The sequence below is a fragment of the Sciurus vulgaris genome, assembly GCF_902686455.1.
Source record: "Sciurus vulgaris genome assembly, chromosome: 5".
Classification (NCBI taxonomy): Eukaryota; Metazoa; Chordata; class Mammalia; order Rodentia; family Sciuridae; genus Sciurus; species Sciurus vulgaris.
In genome coordinates, this window is record NC_136465.1 from 103407552 (window position 1) to 103424886 (window position 17335).

General features: G+C 33.5%; 1 protein-coding gene across 2 annotated transcripts in view; it reads left to right on the plus strand.

Annotated features, from left to right (window-relative positions):
* The window catches only part of LRRK2 (leucine rich repeat kinase 2), a 140942-nt gene that overhangs the window by 81056 nt on the left and 42551 nt on the right, over window positions 1–17335 (plus strand). For both annotated transcript variants that reach the window (XM_079139253.1, XM_079139252.1), the window contains exons 30-38: window positions 191–318; window positions 1716–1934; window positions 4924–5125; window positions 6083–6171; window positions 11525–11712; window positions 12555–12709; window positions 13758–13904; window positions 14329–14520; window positions 15146–15292. In XM_079139253.1, coding sequence (XP_078995379.1) covers window positions 191–318; window positions 1716–1934; window positions 4924–5125; window positions 6083–6171; window positions 11525–11712; window positions 12555–12709; window positions 13758–13904; window positions 14329–14520; window positions 15146–15292 — 1467 coding nt within the window. The remainder of the gene's footprint in view (window positions 1–190; window positions 319–1715; window positions 1935–4923; window positions 5126–6082; window positions 6172–11524; window positions 11713–12554; window positions 12710–13757; window positions 13905–14328; window positions 14521–15145; window positions 15293–17335) is intronic.

The window sequence follows — 17335 nt, forward strand, 5'->3', positions numbered from 1 at the left end:
CCCTAGAAGTTGTTCATCTCTGGTAAAATCCACTATAGCCCTCTAAATATAATCTATTGTTTTTCTCTTTTAAATGAATAATATTATGCCTCCCTCCTTTTTTAAAAAAAGAAATCTTGCCCATTACCTGGAAGATTAAAAAACAAACTAAACCTAACTAAAACAAAACCCCTCTCCAATCTTCATTTAGGTCGTGAGGAATTCTATAGCACTCATCCCCATTTCATGACCCAGCGGGCATTGTACCTTGCTGTCTATGACCTCAGCAAGGGGCAGGCTGAAGTGGATGCTATGAAGCCCTGGCTCTTCAACATAAAGGTGATCTGTTCTAGTCACTCAAAAATAGAAAATAATCCCACTTTTCTGGTCTTTGTATGAGGCAATGTATTTTAGGAAGCAGACTCTTCAAGTAAGTTTCTTGTTTTTTTTTTTTTTTTGTTGTTGTTGTTTTGTTTTTGTTTTTGTTTTTTATCCAGAAGCCCTAAATTTTGAGATGGGAAATTTTCAGTGTGAGGTCATGAGGGGGAAACAGAGTGCTCCATTTGATGAATGTTATCAGCTCCTGAATACTTTTATGCTGTAAAACTTGAAAATAAATATATTCAACTCTTTTCCATCATATTATTTTTAAATGGAAAGAGTGCACGCTCATTGAGCAATGCTCCACTGGGCTCTTCTGTGAGTGTGAAGTCCTTAGCAAGCCTGTGTCAGAGCATTTGGGCATGTAGCTTGACTGCATGCATGCTTTTTTATAATCTGGGTGATTTTTTGAAACTTCTCTTTTCTTGACTTTGTTCTAGCTTACACATAGAGTGACATGGGCAAATATTATAGTGGCAGTAATACTTGCTTAGTGACTTTTTTCCTTTCATTATAGACTACAAATTGAATGACTTTAAAATGAATTTAGGAGATAAAATTGGCAGATAAGGAAAGGAAAATATAAACCATGTTATATTACTTTGATATAGTTTGGGAATTTATTGAAAGGTTATTTTATTTAGAAGCACACTTAGCAAATAACCCATTTTAAGCATGGAATAAAAAGAAAAGAAAAACACCACTACTACTGTAATGTAGTCACCTGAAAAATGGTAAGAATTGGATTAAGAATGGACATAAAATGATTTATAAAATTTTCTTAAGTATACATTTTTTTTTCTTTGAGGTTTAAAGAAATGTCTAGGTCCATTTTGTGTTGCTGTAACAGATTACCTGAATCTGGGTAATTTATTAAGAACAGTGCTTTATTTCTTACAGTTGTGGCGGCTGGGAAGTCCAAGGTAGAGAGGGGTTGGCATCTTGTGAGGGCTTCTTCCTGTGTCATTCCCTGGCATAAGGTGGAAGGGCAAAAGGGCATAGTTGTAGGAGAGAAGGCAAGGGGAGGGAACCAAATTCATCCTTTTATTAGGAGCACTCTCCTGCAATGACAGCTGAAGTCCACTGATGAGGCAGAGCCCTCATGGCCTAATCAGTGCAAAAGGGTCCCACCTCTCCACATTGCTGGCTTGGGGGATTAAGTTTCCCACACATGTACTTTGGGGAACATATTCAAACTGTAACAGGAAGAAAAAATGGTTATTTTTTTCTTCTAATGTCTTTTAGTTTTTCATTTTCACTCAACTGCATTTCATACAAAGCAAATTTCAGCAGAAATATAGGCAGATAACAATCTGAAAGCAAACATTAGATTGTTTTCTGTCTTTTTCCTACAGGCTCGGGCTTCTTCATCCCCTGTAATTCTTGTTGGCACGCATTTGGATGTTTCTGATGAGAAACAGCGCAAAGCCTGCATAAGCAAAATCACTAAGGAGCTCTTGAATAAGCGAGGTTTCCCTGCAATACGAGATTACCACTTCGTGAATGCCACGGAAGAGTCTGATGCTTTGGCAAAACTTCGGAAAACCATCATAAATGAGAGTCTTAATTTCAAGGTAATATGGCCTATGCCTACTGCAGGCTGGTAGATAAATATAATTTATTGATTCTCATGTTATGCAACTCCCTAGAAATGTCAGAAATCTTGAGAAGAGAGCAATTATCTTAAAACTGTGGGTTTATTCATAACCCTTAGAATTATTACTTTCAACTTCATAATTACTTATTTATACCATACCTCATTTGTCATTCATAGAAATAGAAATAAAAAAGTAATTATAGGATCCTGAGAGAAACTCAGAGGATGTTTCAGGGACATTAGGAAAATATTACTAAGAGAATGCATCTGATTCCCTTTCTCTCCCAACTTCTAGTAGTGTTAATTTGATCAGAAGGATCAAATTAATTTGGGGTCTTGAGATCATCAGCCTTGTATTGGCTCCTGTTTCTCCATCTGCTCCTTTCATTTGGCGTTTCCACTTTATGCACATCTTTATCTTCCTAGTGGCTCCTTCATGTTTCTGGTCTTTGTGATTTCCATTCCAGTTTTTTCCCCTCAGTATTTTGAAACAACTCTTTCACTTACAGGTCAAGACCATTAATTTGGTTTTAAGCAGCATCTAAATGATTACTTAGTTCATACAAACTATGTTTATTTATTTTAGGACTTTTTAAAATTCCCAAAGTTCTCTTCCGGTAAGTCAAATGTTCATAAAATATAAATTGTCACCAGGGAGAATACTCTTTTTAAATACTTGCACAAGAAAGAAATCTTCCTGGGGTCCTAAGAGGAACATGGTATAGACTGTTCTGAAAAACACTGGATAGTTTAACATGACAAGTGATGAGGAATTTCATTTGGACTAAGTTGGGTTAGCTCATTAGCACTAATGATTGAGATCATGGCTTTTAGCCAGACTCCTGTTTGGCCTGGGCAGTCCCAGCATAATTATTAATAGGTCCCAGTACATTCTCAAAAGCATTCCAGTTTGGATGATAAATTATGTGGTTGCCCTGGTTATTACTCTATGTTGGCCCTTTAGATTGATTCTATTTCATTTCCACAGGTTGGGCTCCAGTTCAAAACCTAATGATCCATTTATAAATGTATTGGTGTTTGTGGTTCCCAAGGAGAGAATTTGTATGCTTGTATCTTTCAATACATGTTTATTACAGTTACTAAAAGATTTTACTGATGGTGGATTAATAGTGGCATTTAATGTAAAAGTAATGTATTTTGTCTTTGAAGATTTTTCTACTCTCTGTGTGACATAGGATTTGAGACTAGTACACTTTTAAAACAAACAAACAAACAAACAAACAAAAACACTGGTCATTGAAGAACTTTGCTGTTACTTCACATATTTTAATGATTTTCTTTTTTATCATTGCGGCTAAAACATATATCGAATTTTAGAAGACCTTTTTTTGGAGGTTGCTTTTTTTTTTGGAAAAGCCTGAATTTAGTTGAAGCAAAGTTTATAGGCAAGGTGTTTGTTCATTAAACTGGATTAATACTGCTTTTGGGCTAATAGTAAGATAAAACAGTAAGGCCACTTTTCTTCTGGCACTTATGAATGAACTTTAAAGATGACTATATATAAGGAAGAAAATAAATACCTTGAGGAATGTCGTGGCCCTGTGACCCAGCACAGTAAAATTCAACCTGTTCTGCTTTCTGTGAAACCTTTATTTCTTCCTTGGGTTAAAACATAACTTTGAACAAATAGAAGTTCTATTTCATCTTAATTTCAAAATAATAAAAAGAAAGAAGTATTGAAAGTGGAGGCTAGTACAATTCTATTTCATTTCCTGGGACAAAGGATGCATGAAAACAGTTTTTTTTAAAGATCATTTGCTGATGAACATGGAAGCCAGTGGTCATGGGTGCTGTAAATCATGTTCTTTTGTTTTTTAAATGTTTTTGTGGGTTTTTTTTATGCCTTTATTTATTTTTATGGGGTGCTGAGGATCGAACCTAGTGCCTCACACATGCTTAGGCAAGGCTCAACCACTGAACTACAACCACAGCCTCTAAATCAGATTCTTTTACACTCTAGTTACAAGTAAGAAAATAACAAGTTAAATTTTTGTGTTTACATATGCCGAATAATACCCAATTTCTATTTGTAATAAGTTTTCTTAAGACTTTAATTAGAAATTATGGTAGCCATTGTCAGCTTAAAAATATGTATAAAAATTATCAGGGATCCAGAAATGGGGAGAGTTTGCCATCTGGTGGTTATTGGAGACATTTCAGTTACTATTAGAGAATTGCATTTGTATTTAAAATTAGTTTTTCAAGGAAAAAGATTTGGAAAATATATTTATTATAGAAGCATTATAAGATACTATATCTTAAGACAACTATTTAAAAAACTTACTTTATCTATTTCTTAACTATTAAGCAGGGATTAGAGGCAGAATCATCAATGTTTAAATGATTTCTTATTTTCCCAAGTTCAAGGTTCCATGAGAAAGCATAGCTTGGGTGAGAAGATTTTATGTCTCCAGGCTTAACTATTTATATTTGCAATTTGCCAATATAACACTTTCTAAATAATAAGCATAAAATATAGCATTTTACCTCTGGTGTGTGAGTGTTTTATCTAATAAAAAGTGTCCAAAGTACTTGTAATAATTACTGATGTCTTATGCCAACATGTTTGTTTCATATAAGCCTAATGCTTTAGAAAGTAGAAAATCCTTCTGTCATGGCTAGCAATTTATCTTGTTTTTTGCCAGAAAATTTCTGGATGACTAGATAAACATTTCCATGCAAAGAGCGAATTAAAAAAAAATTGCAAATAAAATACATTTGATAGTTCTTTCCAAATGAACTTCCGTGTCCATAATTTTATTTCAATTTCATCTTCTATTTGTTATAATTTAGATTTACGTTTTACTTCAGTTTTATTCACAAATATATTTCTGAATGATATATCTATCATATTTTTATAAAAACTATTAGCACTGAATTTACCAACCATCTGACAAATACAAAATAAAATGAGTTTTTACAGCTTGTCATTTGTAATTTTATAGATTCGAGATCAGCCTGTCGTTGGGCAGCTAATTCCAGACTGCTATGTTGAACTTGAGAAAATCATTTTATCGGAGCGTAAAAATGTGCCAGTTGAATTTCCTGTAATTGACCGGAAACGATTATTACAACTAGTGAAAGAAAATCAGCTGCAGTTAGATGAAAATGAGCTTCCTCATGCAGTTCACTTCCTAAATGAATCAGGTTTGTGTGTTTGTTTGTTTCATGTTTCTTTTTTCAAGTCATGGTCATTGTAATTTATAAAAAATATGTCTGAACCTTATATAGACTATATTCACAATTTAAGAGAATGTCTATAAAATTCTTAAATAGGCCACCGATTTTTGGAGGATCATCATGTGGATAGATGTTGAATCATATATTATGTCATAAAAAATAAATTTTATAATCATTTAGGAACTCTTGAGTAGGAGTTAAAATGTGGTTTCCTGAACCCATGTGAGTGAAGCTTTGCTGTTCAGGTGATATTGAACCCTGAATTTAGCTATATCCTTTCATAGAGTCAAATGAATTTAGTGGATGTGACAGTTATTTTTATACTGCATAGGATACCTTTTACTGCTTGGTTTACCTCGGCAATTTAGAGTTGACGACTGTCTGAGATCATTCTGATCCTGATTGGCAGATATTGCTGTTTCATCACTCATTGATCTCATAGTAAAAACTCTCAAACCAACCCCAACACAATTGTTTCCTTGACCAGAATTACCTTGCTAAAAATGTGGGAGTTGATTTGTAAATCTCGAGTGTCTGAGAAACTGTTTTGGATCCCTCTATTCTGTAATATGAAAAATATCTTTCTGTTGATTGTAATCTGCTCCCTGTTCCCATTGTTATTTAATCAGATAGACTGAGATAAGTTGTGTTGTTTATCTGTATTGAAATTAAGATTAGAAAGTGAAAGAGAAAATTATGGATTTTTGTTACAAGTATATGTCCTTCAATGCATTTATCTGAAATTTGCTTACATATGGTCAATTTATATATTTCAAAAATACTTCTTTAGAGTATTGGAACTTTAGAGTTTGGGAATAGTGTACCTAGTGTCTAGTCCCAGTTGACAGGACTAGACTCTCTCTACAACTCCTCAGTATTTGTATGTTCTAGATTCTATGTTTCACTGATGAATTTTTACCACAGGAGTCCTTCTTCATTTTCAAGATCCAGCACTGCAGTTAAGTGACTTATATTTTGTGGAACCCAAGTGGCTTTGTAAAGTCATGGCGCAGGTTGGTGTCTTACATTTTGGGGATATTGGCTTTGCAGAGATCAAAAAGTCAAACAGTACCCAGAGCACTGAGCCTCATAGCATTTGTGTTCAGTTAAGGCAGAATGTTGTAAATTAAGAAAACTACATAGTACCTCACATAGAAGGCTGTTTGAAGAGTTTTGTGGAAGAGGATAAGACACCTTAAAGTTCACTTTGGTGTCTCTTGTTTCCAAGTCACAAACATCTGTCCATTGTGTTCTTTGCCACTTTTCTAGATATTGATAATATCTTCAGTTTGACTATTCACCTTGTCAATGAATAAAGACCTTGTGAAAATCCTTGAGGCAAACACATATGAGGAAATTAGGTTGATGGGCCTGTGAAACCTCTACTTTGATAACATGGAGGAGAGTTTCCACTCTTAAGTGCATGGTCCACGCTCTATATGTGTTTGAAAACTTTGGATGGTGGTGGTCTTTTATGATTGTCTTTTCTCCATTTGTACTCCATAGAGAAAATAAGTTCTCCTTCCACTTATAACTCATTACCAATGATTTTATATTAGTTATAATAATCCTTCTTTATACTTTTACCATAGAAAAATCACTCGAGTAGAACTCACAAGCTCAGAGTTTCCCAGCCTATCTGATATACTTCCTTATTGCACATTGTAGGATGATAACAGCATTTTAGGTCTGTACTTTCTGGATGCTAGATGTACCTTCCCAGTTATGACAACTAAAAATGAATCTGGACATAGCTAAATAGTGTTCTTGGGGTGCCAAATACCTGCAGCTGAGAACCATTACATGTAGCTTAATCATAAACTATAGTGAGCTCAGGGAGCATACATTGGCAATTATTTTGGTTCTTGGCAAAATTTATAGTTTTGCCAGTGGCTTGCTGAGTTCCTAAAATAATTTATATTTTTTTATTAGAAATATCTCTTCCAATTAAACCATAATGCTAATTAAGTTCCCTTAAGTAATCTTGAATACTAGCTCCAAAATTCCATCTAAGGATAAAGAGGAAGGTATTTTGAAGAAGGAAGTCAGTTGAGGCTAATTCCTGTACCATGGAACTTGAGAGTGTATTGAAACATTATTGTAATTGGCATCTAATTGTAATGTGCCAGTTTTTACTATTTTGGCATGTATTTTGAAGTTAGATTTTCATCCTTCTGTACGTGAGCCATGGCAAGTGTGATTATTCATCTATTATATGATAACAGAACCAGTAATGTGACCAGGGGCACATGCTCTAGAGTCAGCTTGACCTGTATTGAAATCTCTTCTAAATACTAGATTCTGACATTTCTTAGCATTTTAAGCCCTTGTTAGTTGTAAAATGAGGATAATAACAATAGTTTCTTCTGTATCGCCTTTCTAGTTCAGTATGAACAGTAAATATTAGCTAATTTCATATTTAATGTAATTGTATAACTTAAGGCATATTATGTTAGGAAATGAAAAAAAACATCTTTAAAACTGCGAAGATGGACTCATGTAGTTTTGGAAAGTTTTATTTTACTCCATGTATGGAGTAAAATAAAAAATATATGTAGGTAGATGCATCTTGTTCAGCAAAGGGAATTTTAAACATACCCTCCAGATATTTTTGTAGGCAGCACACCATATCTGTCAGAATGTTCGCACAGGCAGGAAAAGGCTAGAGTTGCTGCCAAAAGTGATATGTTTCCATGTGACTATGGAATATTAGAAATTGCACATGTGTAGATATTAGGGTAAACATATTTTCTACAGTAGAATAAGGAAGAGGTTTGTTTCAGAATCATCCTTTCTAAAACAAAAGCAGATTTCTACTATGAGCACAATAAAATTCCTGAAAATTCTATAGAGTAATTAAGTCAAAAATCTGTGAAAGTTCCCCACATTAACATGTTATAGTAACATGCTCACCTAAGTGAAAATTAAATCAAGAATTCAAACAGTTCAAAGTTATTTTGAAAGATATATTTAAAATGTCAGTAAAATGATAATTTAAATTTGTTATTAACTTAAAAAGTAAATACCATCATTTTTATTTATGCTGATAAATTGAAATGTAATGTCACTTTACTTAGATTTAAAGGGAAGGAAAACTATAAAAAACCACATGAAAGCAAGAGCATCTTGTCTGACACCCATCTGCAGAAATAAATAGGGCTGTTCACCTCCATGAATCATCAAGACAAGGGCAGGAATAATTTCATGGTGCAGAAGCTCTAATAAACCCACCTACCCTCTATGTGCCCTGAACTGTTAGGTCACTAAATTTATTAAAGAAGGTTCTGTCAAGGCAGGGAGAAGTTTGCAAAACTCATTTGACTGTATGATAAAAGATATGAAAGAGACCTATTAAAGAATCAGGTGGAGCATTAATAAGCATCTATGGAAATTTAATCTTGATACCAGTATGTGGGAAAAATGTAGAAAAAATTTGGAAATGTTTCTTTCCTTGAATAATGGCATAAATTAATAGGTAACCACAGTAGTTAGTAGGTTGAAGGAAGAGTAGGGGGACTTTTAAAGGTGATAAAATCAAGACAGTGTTTTAGATTTTATTGCCATGTAATAAGCCACCTCAAAATTTGGAGGCTTGAAACACCAAGAACATATTATTTCTCAGTCTTCTGTGGTTCAGCTGGGTTCAGCTAAGTGGTCCTGCACCATGTGTTGTTGGTATGGTCATTTCACTTGGCTTTATGTGTTGAGTGAGGCTGGAAAGTCTGAGAAGCTACACTCAGGCTTAGTGGGTACTGTTGCTCTCCCATGAGGCCTCTCCATGGGTGGGTTGGGCTTCCTTATGGAGTGAAACTCATAGGGGAGTTAGACAGGGTACCTGGTAGCAGGTTATCAAGAGAAATGAAGCAGAAGTTGCTAGTCCTGTTAAACTAGGCTCAGAACTGGCAAAACATCAATTCTGCTACATTCTAGTGGCCAGAGCAACCACAAACCCAGATTCAAGGGGAGGGGAAATGGACTACATTTCTTGATGGATTGAGTAGCACATGAATAAGGAAAGAAAAAATCATTGTTGTTAATCTTTGAAAGAATCGAGTACAAATATTGGTAACACTATAGATCTACTAGGAAAATCAAGTACTAGCCCTTTAAAAAAATTGTCAATAAAAACTTGCTCTTACATAAAAATATATTTGTCTAAGTAAAATAAGTAGATTAAAAAGGCTAACATATGAGGGGGGTTGCTCTGTGTTTTACAAAGATGACTTGATTTAATTGTCATGACAGCTCTTTAAATGGTGCTATTAGTGCCCACGTTGAGATAAAGAAATTGATGAACAGAGTTAGGATTTCAAACCAGGTATTTGACTTGAGTGCTTATAAAACTAACCATTGGATAAAGTGCTCCAAATCACATTTGCTCAAAATTCACTTGTTCAACAATACTCATTCAGTACTTACCATGTTCCAGATATTATTTTGGTGCTGGGAGTATAGCACTAACAAAATTGTTCATGCATAGGACTGCATTCAAATGAGAGAAAACAATAAGCAAGCATATAACATATTGTAGGTACTAAGTGCCACAAAGAAAATGTGATGTATGGTTGAAGATAGAAGATTTCCAGAGAGGGTCTTGACACTTAAAAAAACACTAAAATGGTTAAATCATTTTCCTCACTGCCTAAATTATAAGGGCAGTCTGGTACTGCATAAAGTAGCAGCATGGGAAAAGTCTAAGCTACAGTTTCTACTATGCAGAGGCCCATTGTAGATCATCATTAGATACCAGTATGTTCAATCATTCATGCATCCATTGATTCAATAAAAATTACACACACAGAATAGAAATACTGAGATGGGTGAAACAAGTCCTTGGGCTTAAGGATTCCTATTTAGTATTTCACTCAACAGCATGATAATGAAAAATAATGTATTCACCTATTTAAGAATCCCTTATTCATTCATCAATTGAAGGACATCTCAGTTGGTTCTACAAACTAGCTATTGTGAATTGAGCTGTTATGAACATTGATGTGGCTGCATCACTGTAGTATGCTGATTTTAAGTCCTTTATTGGAATATCATTCAACCATAATGAATAATAAAATTATGGCATTTGCTGGCAAATGGATGAAGTTGGAGAATGTCATGCTAAGTGAAATAGGCCAAGCCCCAAAAAACAAAGGCCTAATGTTTTCTCTGATAAGTGGATGATGATATATAATGAGACAGGGTAGCAGGGTAGGGGGAAAAGAAGAATGAAGGAACTTTGGATGGTGTAGAGGAAAATGGGATGGGAGGGGGTGGGGGCTGGAAAGATAGTAGAATGAACAGACAGTATTACCCTATGTATATGAATGATTACATGAATGGTGTGAATCTACATTGTGTACAACCATAGAAATGAAAAGTTGTACCCCATGTGTGTACAATGAATCACAATGTGGTCTGTAAAAATTAAAAAAAATTAATAAAAAAAGAATCCCTTAAACATAAATCAACTAAAAAATGAAGCATAGACCTATTTAAAAAATATATTTGGCTAAATAAAATTAGTTGAAATATTTACACAGTTGTCACGTAAAAGCCTTACTACATGCTAAAATCTGTCATATGCACTTGGCAAGCTTCACATGTGTTGTCTTATTTCATTCTCAGGGCAATCTAAAAGACAGACACTTGCATTTTCTCATTTTACAGAGAAGGAAACTGTCCCTTAAAGAAATCAAATCCTTTCTCAAGGTCATATAACTTGTAGTAGAGCCTGGATTTGAATTTGGGTTCTTCTCCACCAGATTCAGATTCATAACTGCTATGACAATGATCAAGGCTCAGGGAAAGGTCTCTGTGCTGAAATAATCTGGGTGGCTTCTTAAATAGCAGTTTCTCAAGCCTTACGCCAGACTTACTCCAGATTTTGAACATAGAATCCAGCATAATATAGTAGTAACCTAGAGAATCACTAATCTGTTCTTCTCAGTCTCTCTTCCTAGATGGAAGGCCTCTCCTACCATATGAATGTCAAGCAGGATTTCTACTGTAAGCCTGTAGTGATAAAAGTCTGGAAGATAATTTCCCTAGAAATGTATTAGTGATAAGATTGCAATACAAATATAGGGTATCAGATGCATCTGTTAATGAAGCGAGGAAAATCTCAAGGATAATTTCAGAGAATTCCAATAAATTATGATCTGAATTCACTCTCTTAAGTTGATAAATGTTTTTCAAGGGGAAATGCCCCACTGGACTTCCAGGCTGAATAGCTGCTAGAGAAATTAGGTCCTGTGTTGTACGGGACAAACGGTTCTGATTATTTTCACTGAGCAAAGAGACATGAAAAGCTTTAAATTTGAAACATTTCAGAAACTAAATCCTGGGGATGACTTATGAGTTTAAATCTTTCAGATTTTGACAGTAAAAGTGGAAGGCTGTCCAAAACATCCTAAGGGAATTATTTCACGTAGAGATGTGGAAAAATTTCTTTCAAAGAAGAGGCGATTTCCGAAGAACTACATGACACAATATTTTAAACTCCTAGAAAAATTCCAGATTGCTTTGCCAATAGGAGAAGAATATTTGCTGGTTCCAAGCAGGTGAAACAAACCTTAAAATTTTAATTTCTTGGAGATTTACCATCTATTATATTGTTTTAATTGTAAAGGTAACTTTGTTCCATAGTAGATGTACTAAGTTTCTTTTTGCTCCTTTTGTAAACTTTCTACATAAATAAAGCACATACTCTTAATTGTATCTGACACTAAAGATATAGTGTCTTATTTTATGTATGTAATTGTTATTTGGCTCATCACTGCTTAAATTATTTAAGGTAAATAGTGGAGATTATGTGTGTGTGTGTGTGTGTGTGTGTGTGTGTGTGTGTGTGTGTGTATGAATGTGTACCCTTACCTGACTAAGAGAGTTATTATATTAGAGAAGTTCTGGGGAGATTGTGAGTCTTCAACAGAATTTTAACAGAATTTTTGGCATCTCAGTGGAGACCTAAGTTCTAGCACTATGTTGTGGAAATTTTTCTTATTGTTCTATTAGCAAATGGGAAATATTATCAAGTAATGTGATGTTAAAGTGCAAATTATTTCAATTGATGGATGACAGTTCTAAATACAGAAATACACTTTTTTCTAGGACTTGTACTTTTTCTAGTTACATATAATCTTAATATTTGTCTATGCATAACTAATTGTAATAATTTATTACTATACTTAGTATTATGGAAAAAAATTCCTGAATCTATCACATCTGAGCAATGATTAAATGATCATTGAATTTTTGATGTAGGAAGAGTATATTGCAAAAGAATATTATAAGTAAAGTGCAGTTTCTTGTAATAGTTATCTTCATTGACTTTGTAGTAAAGCACTTTGGTCAACATGGTTGGGTATTTTCTGAGGCTATAATGATAGTGTACTTCTTTTAGTTTGTCAGACAACAGACCTGTGATAGAGCTTCCCCATTGTGAGAACTCAGAAATTATCATTCGACTGTATGAAATGCCTTATTTTCCAATGGGATTTTGGTCAAGATTAATCAACCGATTACTTGAAATTTCATCTTATATGCTTTCAGGAAGAGGTATGTACTTAAAGGAAACTTAATATTTAGATAAATTAAGGAGAGAAACGCTAAACATATTATGTCCTTTTCCCAGGGTTTACTTGTTTGGAAGGCAACTGGATTCAGAAATAAACTCATAAGACCCCAGAGAAGTCAATATATATATATATATGTATATATAAGCACATATAAACTCATGCAGTTTGTCTAGAAGAAAATCCCTCGGGTCCTTTACTGAAGCCTATTTGTTCTTATGTTAGGCATGTTTCCACAACTGAATTTCTTACTTTCCACACCACAGCAAATGACAAGCCATAATTTTAAAGAGTGGAATTACTAGAAGTTCTTTGTTTAAATAAACACACACACACACACACACTTGCAGAACACACACAGGTAAAGAAACAATAACAAAAAGAAAGTGAGCACTGCATACAGAGGGAGTTTGACTGGACAACTGTAACAGGTACTGGCTATTCAGGATACAGACTGTCACATCTCCATTCTGCTGCACAATTTCTGGGGAATTTACGAAAAAGAACAAAAATGGGTGTTTATAATGCTGGCTTTTTGTTCTATAATAAATATCTTAATACTCCAAGGAGAGAAATATCATTTTTTCTGGTCCAAAAATACATTTATGAAATAAATCTTATATTGCTTGGAATTAATATATAGCTAGTTAGGATGCATCAACAGTTCATAAATGACCTTAATATAGTATGAGAATCAACTTTTCAAAAATTATAATTTATGACTCTCTTTATTCATATTAATGAATATTTAATATTAATTATGTTCAACTTCTTACCAGTATGTACTTGAAATGTACCTTAAGTACTCCTCACGGCATTCAATTTATTTTATTGCAAAATTAAGAATAAAATATTTAATAAAAAATTTAATGAATATGAAGAGGACTCATTAACAACCAAACCAAACACTTTCTTTCAAAATCAATATATCTGTGTTCCTGTAACCTGTGGTGTGGCAGTAGCTTTTCTCTTTAACTTTTGAAGTAGTTAATAATTAATGAATACCTTTGGATCTTTTCACTTTCCTACAGAGCGAGCACTTCGCCCAAACAGAATGTACTGGCGACAAGGCATCTATTTGAATTGGTCTCCTGAAGCTTACTGTCTGGTAGGATCTGAAGTCTTAGACAATCACCCAGAGAGCTTCTTAAAAATTACAGTTCCTTCTTGTAGAAAAGGTAAGGAAATTAATTTGAATCTTTGAGTTGTACCCCCATAGAAATCTAAACATTAAAAGGGAGGAGAGGAGGGAAAGGGGAAGTACTGGGGACTGAATTAGAACAAATTATATTCATCCTTTTATAATTCTGTCAAAATGAAACCTATTGTTATTTATAACTAAAAAGAACCAATAGAAATAAAAAGTTGAATCATAAGCAAAAAACAAATAACAAGTGAACAAACAACCCTTTCCACAACTGGGCATGATGGCATGTACCAGTGGATACTTGGGAGGCTGAGGCTGGAAGAGTTCAAGACCAACCTTGGCATTGCGACTCTATCTTAAAAACACTCTATCCAAATCAGAACAACAACTTTCCAGTTCTTCTTGCCTAGTTTTGAGGCAGTATGGGTTGATGAGCTCTTCTATGAATTCTGTAGGCTGTATTCTTTTGGGGCAAGTTGTGGACCACATTGATTCTCTCATGGAAGAATGGTTTCCTGGGTTGCTGGAGATTGATATTTGTGGTGAAGGAGAAACTCTGTTGAAGAAATGGGCATTATATAGTTTTAATGATGGTGAAGAACATCAAAAAATCTTACTTGATGACTTGATGAAGAAAGCAGAAGAAGGTATAGTGGTATACTCATACAGCTTAAGAAAGTTTTAAAGTGAAGTGACTTTTATATGTGAAAATTATTTTTATACATGGGGATCAGTTAAAAGATACTACATTCAATTATAGTGGCAATTCAGAAAAATTTATTACCAATAACATTTTGTGTTCTATATTTTGAAAATGTTGTTTTGAGAGTTTGAATACTTGCTTTTGGAATAATGTAACCTCATCTGTGGAACAGAAGTATTAACAAATCTATATCATAGAATTGTTAAAAACAGTATAATAGAACAACACATGGACATAATTTACAACATTTTTATAATATGACAGCTACTTGATAGATGTGGCAAAAATAGAGAATAAATAACTTCCAGGTCAGAAGTCATGGAGGCTAAAGCAGTTCTGAATTCTGTTACCTAATGAATAAGTTTTTAAAATTCTAAATAGGTTTATATTAAATAAACTTGCAGATTTTATTTTTCAATTTCTCAATTTTCTAAAAAAATCTAGGATGATAAGAAAATCCAAGGGAGGGATTAGAAAGGATAGAAAATATGTAATTTTTTCTGCAAAAACAAACATGTTTCTTTAAATGTTGTTGTTCTTCTTTTTTTAACATTTTTCATAATTCTCAGGAGACCTCCTAGTAAATCCAGATCAACCACGGCTCACCATTCCAATATCTCAGATTGCTCCTGACTTGATTCTGGCTGACCTGCCTAGAAATATTATGTTAAATAATGATGAGTTGGAATTTGAGCAAGCTCCAGAGTTTCTGTTAGGTAACTATCTTCATTATTTTAAGAATAAAAATTAGGATGCAGTTTCCTCATTACAATTTAGAAAATTTCTACGTATCATAATTTTATCTTTATAGATATTTAGTAACTTTTTAGTAACTTCATACATTTCATGTAATGTTTGTTATTTGGAATGATATATTTTAATGTCATATTGTGTTACAGTTCTGGAATTTTCTTTGCCCATATTAATGTAGACTAGGGTCCAAATGAAGATGAGAGTATCATGGCAGAACAAATGGAAGCAATGAAGAGGGTTTTCAGTTAAGTGAAGTAGCCATTTCTTATCTCCCTTTGGTTCAATTCCCAGTTCCAAAGCACAGGGGGAGTATAAATAAAAGAAAAACACCTCTGTGTAGTCATCACAGCAGTTTTAATATTCATACAATAATGCTGAATTCTCTTAAAGTATTCTGAAACATTTTTTTGATTAAAAAAATCAAAAACATTAAATTGGAAACATATATTCAAGATTTTTTTTCTTTATTTTTTTGGTATGCTGAACAATCACATTTACTGGTTGGTACCATGAATTCAATCGATGATTTTCAACAGGGTGTGGTGAAAATCACTGGATTCATGTAACTCATTGAAAGAAAGTGAAATTGTAGTAATTGTATCCTTATATTCTCATTTCTATCCTATCAGATTTTGAGACCTAAAAAATGTTTTTAAACATACTCCATAAAAGAATTCATTCATAAAAGAAGTTGAATGCACTACTTTTTGAAAGTAATGATCAGCTTATGATATGTTATATCACATTGTTCTGTAGAATCATTCTGTGATTTCTTCTTTTAGAATTAAAGTTAATGTCCTTATACCTCTGTTGCTCTCATCTGCTTAGCTTTCTGCTTATCTCCTTTTTGGATATTTTAAAATTTAGTTTTAAATTAATAAATAAAAATTATGTATTGTATATATATACATATATATGTTTGTGTATACATACATACATATGTGGTTAATGTGTAAAAATTATATACATAAATATTTACATACACATATATGCACATGGTATTTGTTATATGTATACATACTGGACTGGCCAAATCAAGCCATTTAAAATATGCATTACCTTAGATATTTATAATTTTTTTAAAAGGACACCTAAAAACTACTCTATTAGCAGTTTTCAAGCACAGAATATATCATTATTAATTGTAGGGTGATATACTCAAGTTCTAAACATTCCTCAAAGTCATTGGAAAGACAAAATAATTGGATTGACTTAAAGTATATGAAGACAATAGCTTTATGTAGTCTTTGTTGTGTGTGTATACATTTACTTTTAATTAAATTACCATGGAAAGATTGTCTAAAATCTGTTAGGATGTAATATTATTAGCAAAAATTTTACAAAATGTAGGACATGACTTATAAAGCAAAACAAACTCCTTTAAACCTTTGGTGTTCACATCTATTGGGAAGTTCAGAATGAATTTAAATGCCTTGGAACTCTGGAAATGAATGTATTAGAGACCCTGAGTTAACACAAAATGCCAAATGGTCAAGGTCAAATGCTGCATCTTAACCAACGTCAGACTTGACCAGAGTCCAGGGAAACAGGCAGATACCAGACACAGGAAAAAACTATAAGGAAATCTAACAATGTTAAAACTTGTTATTTCAAGGTGGTAAGATTATACATGTATGGGAACTCTTTCTCTGAAGGTTTTCCAAGGCATTGAGCAGGATTCACCTATGTATTTCTTTGTTCTACATTGGTATGTGTATTAGATTAATGGACAAATTTTGAGTAATGCACATAGAAACATCCTATAGACTACTTTGAAGCACCTGTTTTGTCACCTTACTTACACAGATAGGAACATGTCTATGTGATTATTCTCCCTTCTTTAACTCTGTGCCCTAAAAACCCACCCATTCCATGATTCTTTATAGAAAACAGTCTAGATCAAGCTTTCTCAGTCTTTGCCCCATTGTCATTTGGAACTGGATAATTCTTTGTCCTTGAGGTCTGCCTCGTGTCTTGTAGGATGTTTAGTAGCATCCGAGTGCTCT